Source organism: Octopus bimaculoides, chromosome 2, assembly GCF_001194135.2.
Source record: "Octopus bimaculoides isolate UCB-OBI-ISO-001 chromosome 2, ASM119413v2, whole genome shotgun sequence".
Taxonomy (NCBI): Eukaryota; Metazoa; Mollusca; class Cephalopoda; order Octopoda; family Octopodidae; genus Octopus; species Octopus bimaculoides.
This window is the reverse complement of record NC_068982.1, coordinates 70178766-70191263: the sequence shown is the minus strand read 5'-3', so window position 1 is coordinate 70191263 and position 12498 is coordinate 70178766. Positions and strand designations below refer to the sequence as shown.

At 35.2% G+C, this 12498-nt stretch overlaps 1 protein-coding gene across 5 annotated transcripts in view; it reads left to right on the top strand.

The window, feature by feature from the left end:
- LOC106875929 (protein FAM13A) overlaps window positions 1–12498 on the top strand; it is a 242604-nt gene that overhangs the window by 104519 nt on the left and 125587 nt on the right. For all 5 annotated transcript variants that reach the window (XM_052978225.1, XM_052978227.1, XM_052978230.1 and 2 more), the window contains 3 exons: window positions 2596–2805; window positions 5998–6181; window positions 10463–10586. In XM_052978225.1, the coding sequence (XP_052834185.1) occupies window positions 2596–2805; window positions 5998–6181; window positions 10463–10586 (518 nt within the window). The remainder of the gene's footprint in view (window positions 1–2595; window positions 2806–5997; window positions 6182–10462; window positions 10587–12498) is intronic.

The following is a 12498-nucleotide window of genomic DNA, read 5'->3' as shown; positions in this document are numbered from 1 at the left end:
TTTTTTTTTTTTTTTTGTTCTTTTAAGGTCTGAAACTTTTCTACCAATCTCTTTTGCTGTATTACTAAGTTACAGGATGTAATCAAACCAATATCAGTTGTCAAGTGAGGGTAGAGATACAAACAGGCATGGCTGTGTGGTAAGGGGCTTGCTTCCCAACCACATGGTTCCAAGTTCAGTCCCACTGCATGGTACCTTGGGCAAGTGTCTTTTACTATGGCCTCAGGCTGACCAAAGCCTTGTGTGTAGATTTGGTAGATGGAAACTGAAAGAAGCTCATCATATATAGTGCATTTATGTGTGTGTATCAGTGTTTGTCCCCCTGCCATTGCTTGACAACTGATGCTGGTGTGTTCATGTCCCCATAACTTAGTGGTTTAGCAAAAGAAACTGATAGAATAAGTCCCAGGATCAATTTCTTTGACTAAAACCTTTTAAGGTGATGCTCCAGCATGGCTGCAATCAAATGACTGAAACAAAAAAAAAGAAAGGAATAAACACATAAAAATCATCATCAACATTTAATGTCCCTGTTCCATGCTAGCATGGGTTGGATGATTTGACAGGACCTGACCAGTCCAAAGACTATATCATGCTCTAGTGTCTGCTTTGACATGGTTTCTATGGATGGATGCTCATCGTAACACCAATAACTTTACAAGTTCATACTGGGTGCTTTCTTGTGCCATTGGCACTAGTGAGGCTGCCATCCAGCTTGAAACTTGAGGAGTGGGGAGAGGTATTTTTATGCTAGGACATGAAGATTAAGGTATGAGAGATGGAGATGGCACAGAGCAGCTTCTTGTGGAGGATCTACATGGCTATTCACATTTAGGGGAGATAGAAATGAATCAGTTGTAACTATGATGAGATAAATGGTGGTGATGAAGTGTCCGGGTGGCTGCTCACAGTGCAAGGTGTGTAAAAGTGAGTAGGGATAGAAAAGCTAGGAGTGTGTGTGTATAAGGGTTTATAGGAGTGTATGGAGGGGTGAAGCAAGAGATAGAAGAAATGGAAGAGGATAGGTCGGTAATATTGTCCTTCTGACTGATTTGGAGTACCTGGTTCATGGATTTTCTTACTCTACCTTTGGTTATGTTACCTTTAAATTCCTTCAAAGTATGTTGTTTCAGCATCTGTAGAAATTGGGTAGGGTTGAAGGGTGGATGCAGGGATGGGAGTTGACCAGTGGCGCATGAGTTGGGGAAGGTTGAGGGATTCAAGAAGAGAGCAGTAACAGGATTGTAATAATGGTGATGTAGATGATAGGGAGAGGATAAGAGAGAAGTGATATATTTGTGTAGGCTGCAGGAAAAGGAGGAGAGAGAGAGAGAGAGAAGCATGTTGGATGAGGAGAGGTAATTTGGTGGTCCACTGGAGGAGAGGGGTGATGACCAGTGTAATGTCTAGGTGTAGAGAACAATATTAATGGATGAATAATGGCTCAACAAATGAAAGGGTTCTGGGTAGCAAGAAAGAAAAGTGGCATCAGGTGGTGGAGGAGATGCATTGGGAGCGTCATTGGAGAGGGGAAAGGTCAGTGTGAGGAGGAGTTTGACTGATTGAGGTGCCCAATTTTGAAAATAACATAGAATTTAGTAAAATAACTACATCATTATTAAGATAAGATGGTGATTGGAACATGAAGGGTGAACATAAAGGAACATAAGTGGTTGTGTCTCCTTGTTTTGACAACCTACTGTGAGAATGTAGGCATATCTTTTACTTGTTTCAGTCATTAGTCTGTGGCCATGCTGGGGCACTTCCTTGAAGAGTTTTTAGTCAAATGGATCAACCTCAGTACTTAATTTTTTTATTTTGAAAGCCTGATACTTATTCTATTAATCTCTTTTGCTGAACTGCTAAGTTACAGGGATGTAAACGCACCAACACCAGTTGTCAAGAGGTGATGGGGGACAAACACTGACACCCATGCATAGATATATACGTATATGATGGGCTTCTTTCAGTTTCTGTCCACCAAATCCACTCACAAGGCTTTGGTTGGCTTGAGGCTATAGTAAAAGACACTTGCCCAAGGTGTCATGTAGTGGGACTGAACCCGGAAGCAAGCTTCTTACCACACAGCTATGCCTGTGCCTATATTAATGTTAATTTTTCTTGATATATTTTTGTCTATCATGACTAGAAGCTTGTATGGCTTTTAATTTCTTCATTACCTCAAAGTTTTTAAAATTTTTTTCTTGAAATATTTGTTGAATTTTCATAGACTTAAGCCTTAACGTTCTGTTGACTGCTATAAAATTTTCCTTGATTGATGAGTTTTTTTGGGGGAAAATTAGTTTCGGTTAATATTCTAAGCTTGTATAATGCTTTGCTATGTCTCCCCTTCCCCATTATTTCTCTAACATTTATTTCTGTTCCAGTCTATTCTTTCAGTGTTAATTATGTCACATAATTTTGAAATACATTTTTGTTTCTCTAGGAACAACGTAATCTCAGCAAACATTTCAAGAACCTTTTACATGTTGAAAACACAGACACCTTTACCATCACCACCGCTACCATCATAGTCATAATGCTAATCAAAAACCTTAATTTGTTTTGATCTATAATAATCTATATATATTTCAGGTTATGATCAAGAGGGCATATTCCGAGTTAATGGGAGTACTCGTATCATTGACAAACTCCGAGCATCCTTTGATCAGACGGGAGATGCTGATTTTACTGAAGATGGGGATGTAATGGCTGTTGCTGGTCTTCTCAAGCTGTTCCTTCGGGAGTTGCCTGATTCTGTGATTCCAGAACACATGACAAAGCAATTTGTAAACATACATGAAAGTAAGTTTATTTTTTACAAGAAACAATCTCTGCCTGTATCAAAGCCAAACTTCAACCCTTTCATTACCATATTGCTGTTGAAATACACTGGTTTTGTTTCAGCTAATTATGAAAATAAAGAATAAAGTGAAACAGCTTTGTCTTTACTATGCTGGTGTTTATAAAATGAATTAATGCATGTGTGTGTGTATGCTTATGTATGTAATATGTGTTTACTTATATGTCTATGTATGTATGTGTATTTGTATATATCTGTGTATGTGTGTATTTAAATATATGTAACTCCTTCTTGATGTGATGAGTGCCTCTTTTGTTTGTCCACTCACCTCTGTGTAAGTGTGTGTGTGTGTGTACGTATAATATATATATATATGACTAGGAAGATAATGGGGAATGGAAATGGTTCTGGGGTTGGGGAGGAAAAAGGAAGGTAATGAAAGGGAGGAGATATGGTATGTACCTATTCTACTCTCAGGAGATTATGTTAACTGAATAATACCAGAGGTATAGAAGTGATGAGTTTTACGGAATGAAGTGGTGGGGCACATGCAAGCATTTACCAAGGTGGTTTAGGTTATCAATTCTGTTGTGGTAGACAGGTCTTCTCAAGCACATATATTTATATCATCATCATCATCATCCCTTGACATCCGTTTTCCATGCTGGTATGGGTAGGACGGTTTGACTAGAGCTGGCTTGGTTTCTACATCTGGATGCCCTTCCAAATGTCAACCACTTTACAGTGTGTGCTGGGTGCTTTTAATGTGGCACTGGTACAAGTGTTTTTATGTGGCACTGACATGAGTGCTTTTTACGTGGCACTGGCACAAGATCCTTGCAGGCCAATCCTCTTCCCCAGAGGGTGTGGTCTTAATGTACCTGCTATGGAGGACGGGTTTTTTTTAGTATAGCTAGATGCCGTAGACACTATGACATCATATTCTTCAGGGAGAATCAATGACACATTTTGACAGTGGATGTTTGAATCACTGGTACTGCCCCTCAGACAATTTTCCACAGTCCCAGGCTACATCATTTCTTTCAAATGCCATGGGTTGATTTAACCCTTTTGTTACTATGTTTCTGTTAAAATATGCTGCCTTTGTTTTGGTTAATTATAGAAATAATGAAAAATTTAGTAAAATAATTTTGTCATGATAATGCTGGTGTTTGGAACATAAACTAACATTAAATTTTGATGGGAGGTCTTAACTTAGATCCCTTGAAAACTGGGAGTGTGCACCAGAGAACCAGGCATGGTCTCAGACTGGCCTGTATCAAAAGGGTTAAATGATTAGTAAAATTTTATTAAATCTTATTAATTCTACAAAGACCTGGTGGACAGCAGATATATCAGATTTGTGCATTTTTATGGCATGGAAAGATAAAAAATAGAGCAGAATTAGTTATGAAACTAACTCGTCTGTGTCAATGTGACTAGAGGAGGGAAAGAAAAAAAGAGAAGTAGATAGAGATTATTATTGTGTAAGATTTATTAAGAATGATTTAAAATTTAACTGTCTTTTTGTATCTTAACTGTATGTGTGTGTATATATATATATATATTTAAAAATTCAGAAAAATTTTCTTGATACAGTCACAATATCAGAAAAAAAAAACGATTTTTTAAAAATTGTAAATTATTGATTATATTTTAAAAAATGCTTTTCTTCACAAAAAGCAATTTAAATACAGACCAGATCATACAGAAAAGAGTTTTTGTGTAAGCACATTTGCTTTCTTCAGCTTTTCAAACATACATTGTAATCTTGTATAATTCACAATACAGATTACCATGTGTATTTGAAAAGCTGAAGACACTGCTAGTGTTTACACAAAACCCTCTTACATTAAGTCTGTGTTAATTTGCTGTTTCTTTATAAAGAATTTTCAATTTAATTAATGTTTCAAATACAAACAAATCTATTTCAAACAGTGTGTGTGTGTGTGTGTGTGTGAGTCAGACGAAAGGGGACCTGAGAATCCAGGCAGTTATCTCACTCAGTACCCCTCTGAATACTGACTAGCAGACTGTATAGGAAGGAACAATACTACAGTCAAAGCATGTGTTTTGTGAAAACTGAAAACCCTGTAAATTCCTCAAATTGCAAGACTTTGAAACTCTCTTCCATCTCAGTGTTTTCCTTTCTTTGAACTACCAGATTTTGGAACTTTCTTCCATTTCATTGTTTTCCCATTTCTTGTGACCCGAGCTCTTTCAAGTCTAAAGTAAATTCATTCCTTTCATCTTAATTTCTCCTTCATTCTGATGATGATGATGATGACTCCCTTACACTAAGTGGCTTCTCATCTTGCTTGGTACTTTCTAAGAAAAAAAAATTCCTTAATCACACAGTATAAAATAATAAATAATACAAGAATGGTGGTACTGTATCACATGTTTCTTGGTTACAGCTGTTTCAACATCATATGGGTTAAATAAATCATTTAGCAAGTTGAAAAGCATGAATATGAACAGTGATTATGTAACATTGATTATATGATATTGTTTATGTTATGTAAAACCCATAGTAATTTCACTATGACCTCAATGAGTAAATTGATACTTGTGTGTATATATATATATATATATATATATATATATATGTGTTTATGTGTGTGTATATGAGAGGGTGCTGGAAAGTTCCTGGCTTTAAGTGTATTGTGAAAGGCCTGGCTGGATGCCCAACTTTCCAAGTTTTTACAGGGCTTAGAAAAACTGAAGGGCCACTGCAATAAGTATGTAATTCTGTGAGGGGAATATATTGAATGAAATTATAATTAACTGATCCTTCTGTATTTTCTTCTACTCAAAGCCAAGAACTTTTCTGCACCCCCTCATGTATGTATATATATATATATATATATATATATATATATATAATGTGTGGCCTGTTGCTGAGAGGCTGGAGAAACCAGACGACCAGATTTATTTAAACCTATGATTTGTTTAACCCATTTATAGATCTGAGTTCAAGCCCCATGGGTAGCCTTCAACTTCATTTTTCGAAAAAGGTCTTTTTCAACCCATTAGTTAAATGCTATTATTTTTAACTTCATGTTCTTTGAGATTCACTATTCCCAAAAAGAATTCCTCAGTTATTTCCATGTGTCTATTAAAATTTGTCTGTTTTAAATGTTTGATAATGTTGGTGATAAAAATAATTGCTTCCTTATCATTAACCATTCCAGGTCTAAACTCCAATCCAGAAGACTATGTTGCTAAAGTCCGGGAGGAATTCAATGAGTTACCTGAGGAACATTATGATCTGCTGAAATATCTGTTGAACTTCTTAGTAGATGTAGCACAGCATGAAGAAGAAAATAAAATGGGGCCTATGGTCCTTGCCATTGTTTTTGGCCCAAATGTCTTTAGGTTAGTAGGTTGTATTTTCATTTTTAATCTTAAAAAGTGAAAGCATGTGACTTAGTGTTAAGGTGTTGCACTCATCTTTTACTTGTTTCAGTTATTGGGCCATGGCCAAATAGAAGCACCACCTTGAAGGATTTCGTCAAACAAATCAATGCTAGTACTTCTTTTAAAGCCTGGTGTTTATTCTGTCAGCTTTTTTTTCTGAACTGCTAAGTTACAAAGAGATAAACAAACCAATACCAGTTGTCAAGCTGTGGTGGTGGTGGTTGGGACTGTGAGATAAACACACACACACACACGCATGCATGCATACACCGGGTAGACTTCCACATAGTTTCTGTCTACTAAATTTACTGTCAAGGCTTTGGGCGATAGTAGAAGACACTTCCCCAAGGTGCTGTGTAGTGGGACTGAACCTGAAACCAAATGTTCTGAAAGTGAACTTGTAAACCACATGGCTATTAATCATAAGATTATAGTTTTGATTCCTGGAGTTGGTGGCGCCTTCTGTTTCTGAGCAAAACACTTCATTTCATATTGCTCCAGTCAACTCATTTGTAAAAAAAATTAGTTCTGCCAACAGCTGGTGAACTAACCTTGTGATGGATGAATGTTCCATCCAGAGAAGAGTGTTACATTCTCCATCACTTATATGCCATGAAAACTCAGCCAAGCTTCAGTCTTATGAGGCTTTGGGTTTCTGAATCACCTCAGTGCTAATCTTAAAAATAAAGCAGAACAAAGTTTGGTGATGTTTGTTTCTTTACATCATTGAGATTGCTGTTTTCTTTCAGTTATTCTTGAAAGCTTGCACTTTGTTCAGATTCCCATAAATTTGCTTATTGAAAGAGTCTCAAGTTAGTTCTGACCGGTGTTAGTTATCTGATCTGTGATTTTTCCAGCATTGTATACTATATGTCTAAGATGTATTATAACTGCATTCATATAATAACAATAATAATGATAATAATGGTTTCAAATTTTGGCACAAGGCCAGCAATTTTGGTGGAAGGGCTATAGTAGAAGACACTTCCCAGTGCTCAACTGATACTTATTTTATTGACCCCGAAAGGATGAAAGGTGAAGTTGACCTCAGCAGAATTTGAACTCAGAGCATAAAGATGGGTGAAATGCTGCTTGGTATTTTGCTTGGTATGCTAATGATTCTGCCAGTTCACTGCCCAATAATAATAATAGTTATCAACATCATCATCATTATCGTCATTTAATGTTGTTCTTGCTAGTATGGGATGAATAGTTTGAGCAGATTTGATGAGCCACAGGACTGTGTCAAACTCCAGTGTCAGCTCTGGCTTGGTTTCTGTGGTTAGATGCCCGTCCTAATGCTAACCACTTTACAGAGTGTACTGGGTGCTTTTTGTTTTCATGCTGCTGTTACTAATGAGGTCACCAAGTAAGCAAGCTTCATTGTCATACATGTGGTGTCCTTCACTTCCACTTCTCTGCGAAAACATGTCTTACCATGGGGGAAATATTTCTATTCATTTTACCAATTTCCTGCAGTTTTTGCCGAATTTGAACATATGGCAATTATTTTCTAAGATTATTTTCATCTTAGTTTCAACATCCTGTTTTAATAACCTTCAATGAATCTTTTAAACCATATATTAAGGTCCCATAGATGGAATATATGCCATAATAAAATTTAAATATATTCTAAAGCATTAAAATATGATATCATTTTATTCTTTTAGGCATAGGCATAGTTGCATGGTTAAGTTCACTTTGTAACCATGTGGTTTTGGGTTCAGTTCCACTGCACAGCACCTTGGGCAAGTGTCTAGCCCAGTGCCTTGTGAGTGAATTTTGTAAATGGAAGCCTTTCATGTATATACGTATATTTGTATCTGGACACACATATTTCTTTTCATCTTTTACTTGTTTCAGTCTTTAGGCTGTGGACATGCTGAGGCACTGCCTTGGAGAATTTTTAGTCAAATTAATCAACCCGGTACTTATCTTTTTGTTAAGTGTGGTACTTATTCTATTGGTCTCTTTTGCTGAACCACTAAGTTACGGGGATGTAAATACACCAACACCAGTTGTCAAGCGGGCTGGGGAACAAACACAGACATGATGTCACAGACACAGATATATATATATATATATATATATATATATATACATACACACACACACACACACTCACACACACACACACACACACATACATACATACATACATATGATGGGCTTCTTTCAGTTTCTGTCTATCAAATCCACTCATAAGGCTTTGGTGGCCCGAGGCTATAGTAGAACACACTTTTTTGAGTTGCCATGCAGTGGGATTGAACCTGGAACCATGTGGTTGGGAAGCAAGCTTCTTACCACACAAGACCGAAGTCCAAAGTGGAGAAGGGTTCTGTGCCAACAGTGGTCAAACATGGGTCAGTCAGTCCTAAGAAGCGTGTGAAAGCTTCTACAAAAAGCGCCAGATATGTTGTCATGGAACAAATATATATATAATATATATATATATATATATATATATATATATTTGTATAAATATACATGTATGTATATACATATGTCTTAGAGCATGTGTGAATGTTTACTTTGTGTGCTTCACATGGCAAAGCTACAAATGGTAATATTTCATGATATTAACCTGTCAACAAATTGACTGTTGTCTCTTCAAGCTTGTGTTTTCAAAGATGAGAGGAATGAAAACTCCTTTACTTGGAAGACAAGTAAAGGTTAACAACAGAAAGTTGTAAAAAAAAGCAATACTGCAATGATATACATTCATCTGACCCATGCTTGCATAGAAAAGTAGACATAAAACAAACAAAGTGTAAAACAACTGAAATATTTTATGAATATTATAATTGATTTACCATAAAAACCCATGTAATTTGTGCACCTGTGTAATTTATGCAGGTGATTTTCTGGATAAAAATTGTTAAAAAAAAGCTTCTCCTTGTGTTAAATTTGCACCTAAAAGTTTTCAGAATTGCTGATATGGCCAGGAGAAAAAGGTTTTCAATTTAGTTGTATTTAGCATAATTTTACTTATTTATGATTAGATTTTATTAAATTTTCATTAAATAAAAATAACTTCTGTTTAACAGGTATCACATTGAAAGCTATTAAATTACAAAATGTTTGTGTTGTTTATAATAAACTTTATTTTACATTTCTTGTCCACAAGAGATTATGTCCAATCTTTAGCATACTTCTGTATGTCTTCTCAAATCATAATCACAGGAAAAGTTGTTGATAATTCTTATCAACAAAACCAAAACTGATAAATATGCACAAGTGTTTCAAAATAAGTTTAATTACCAATAAACATCAGCTTGGATGACACTTTACTCAACCAACAGATTATGTAAATCAAACTAATTATGTAAATAGAATTCTGATTGGTCGAAAATATCTTCTTGTTTCAAGCTCTGATTTTCTGCCTATTCTTGTTGGAACCTTTGGTACAGAGTATTGAAATTTTAATCCCTTTCACACTTATAAAATGTCAAGCAAACCTAAAAAATTGTCATTACCGTTTTAGCCGGGAGACCAAACTAATAGTTTGGTAAGCCGCTAAAATAAGCATTAAAAATCGAAAGGAGAAAATAAACAGCTTTGCAAGTTTAACTCTGTGTTTATTGAACAAGAGAGGTATGAATTTTAAGAAGCGACTTGTTAGAATATACATGTTTGTGAGGAGACATAAACAAGAATAACAAAAATCTACTATACTAAAAGAACTGGTAATACATGCATTACAAGTGTTCTATAAAGAAAACATAAGATTGCTGCATGGTTCAACATGAATGTAAAATGACATCAAACATCGTATAAGGTAAATGAAGTTTTCAGTGTGAACGCTAAGTCATATTCACTCAGTGACTTTACATGTGCAGAGTCAACTTCTGGTACAAATGTTTACATTTGTATGTCATTTTCAACAAAAAAGAGTTCTAAAAAATTCTGGAAACGATCTACTCATGTAATTTATGCACCCCCTAAAGTTTATTTTTGTTTTTGCAAAAAAAGTGCGTAAATTACATGGGTAATTTACGCACTTTACAGTAATTGATTAATTATTTCAATTATGCTGTTTAGTGGTTGGTATTAGGAAGGGCATCTAGCTTTAGAGCATGCTAAAGCAGACACTAGAGCATGATGTGAGCCTTGAACCCATCAAATCTTATCAAACTGTCCAACCCATGCCAGCATGGAACATGGACATTAAATGATGATGATGATGATGAATTATTAATTTCTCCTTCAATTTATAAATGTTTAATATTTTTTTTTAAGGTGTGGTTCAGACTTCTCTGGTCTCAAAGATCAATCAACAACTAACAACATTGTCTATAAATTCATTATACATTATCATGATCTCTTCGCTGATGAAAACCATGCATCATCAAAATGCTCTGAGGTAAGTTTACATATTCCTTATTTAGTCAATATAGAAGGTATTCAAAATTTCTGACTCCAAGCTCATGCCATTTAGCAAACCATCTTATGACCATCCCATCTTCTGAGAGGTATCCAAGACTCTACTATAACTTTTGTCCTCATTTATTTTTTTAATTCTCTGAAGCAAGTGATGAAAATTTGACTGCTATTTCTAGCAAGTTGATGACTGCATTGAAGCTCTCTCAGGTTAATTAAATACCCAAAATTTCTTTTAATGATTCTATTTTTTCTCTCTCAGCTGTATTCCCATTAGAAAGGATTGGGTACTTTTATGAAGCATTTTAATTTTAACAAATCATTTTGTTAATAACTTAGAGGAGGAAGTGTAGCATCCATGAACATTTTCAGGGCTGCCAACACTGCTGCTTATTAGTTATTCTCAGACAGTAAACCTAGTCTACTTATTTGCAACAGAGAGGACTTCATTAAAGGAGATTAGGTGATGGTGTTCAACTGAGGGACAGATTAAAGTTTGTAACCAAGGACAACGCTACAGAAGCTGTCCAAGCAGGGCTAAAGAATCCCCTTGAACCTGTCTCAAGTGCCAGTGCAACTCATGCCAATGCCACATTAAAAGCACTCAGCTCACTGTAGAAACCAAGCTAAATCAGACTGGAACCTGGTGCAGCTTTCCTGCTTGCCAGCACTGTTCAAACCATCCAACTCATGCCAGCAAGGAAAATGGATGTTAAAGGATGATAATGATGATGTTGATTTACTTACTGCTCTCCTAGATAGGTTACTTTCTGTCATTTGCTGGGTTCATGCCTCCCCAGACTTCTTCTAACCAGTTGTATACTTGTGTATAATATATCTTTTATTAAATTATATAATAATCAGAACTTGTGTGACTATAGCATACATACAAAATTGGGAGTTTTTTTTATCTATTGTCCTTATCAATTTTTATCAATTTATTTTGCTAAATGTTTGTTTTTCCTCTGACTTTCTTACATTATTTAGAGAATATAAAGTTTAGCCATGTAAGATGATGTTTTGGAGATAGTTAATAACTGGTTGAAATATTTGCTGTTTATTTTACAATTAAGTTTCATTTCTCAACCACAAACAAAATCATGAGGGGCTAATATAAATGGGATATGTTAGAACAGATTTTTTTTGTTTTATTATCTAAATAATTTTATTTCTTTATTCTGTATGCCTACTGAACATTATACTACCTTATTTATGAGCTAAATTAATTTTTCTGTCTGCTAAAAGCCGAGCTGGCAGTTAAAATTAAATTTAGCCATATGCTTTTCATTATACCCTGCAGTGTTTGCATGTGTGCTTCTAATATCAAGAATACTTTAAATATCTCTTCATTCTGGGCGTGTCCCCACTTTAGACGTTAATGTTATTAATAGTTCTTCCTTAAATAATTATTTGATAGTCATTAGATAATTAATGAAATGGGGAATATTTATTCAAAAATTTATAGCTGATATTTCTTTCTGCAAGTTATCTTCATTCCTTTACATTTAAAAAACAAACAAAAAAAAAACAGAGGAAACATTTGATCACATCTCAGTTTGCATTTTAGTGCAATTCATTGTGTATAAATAGATAGTGTGTGTCAAGTGAGAGAGAGAGAGAGAGAGAGAGAGAGAGTTGTGCATCTGAATCTCTGTGCACAAATGAAGGTGTTTTGTCCATGTTCTTGTCGATACAGATTTTATCAGTTTGTCACTGTTTGGGCAGTAGAAACAAAAATACCCTAGTTGTTTATTCATTGCTTAATGATCTTGATTAGTGTCCCTTACTAATTAAACATCCCACATATTTCAACTGATGAATCTGTAGGACATAGCCAACTGGGTGGAACCAGTAAATGAATAAAATATATTTTGGAATTTGTTATATCATTATAG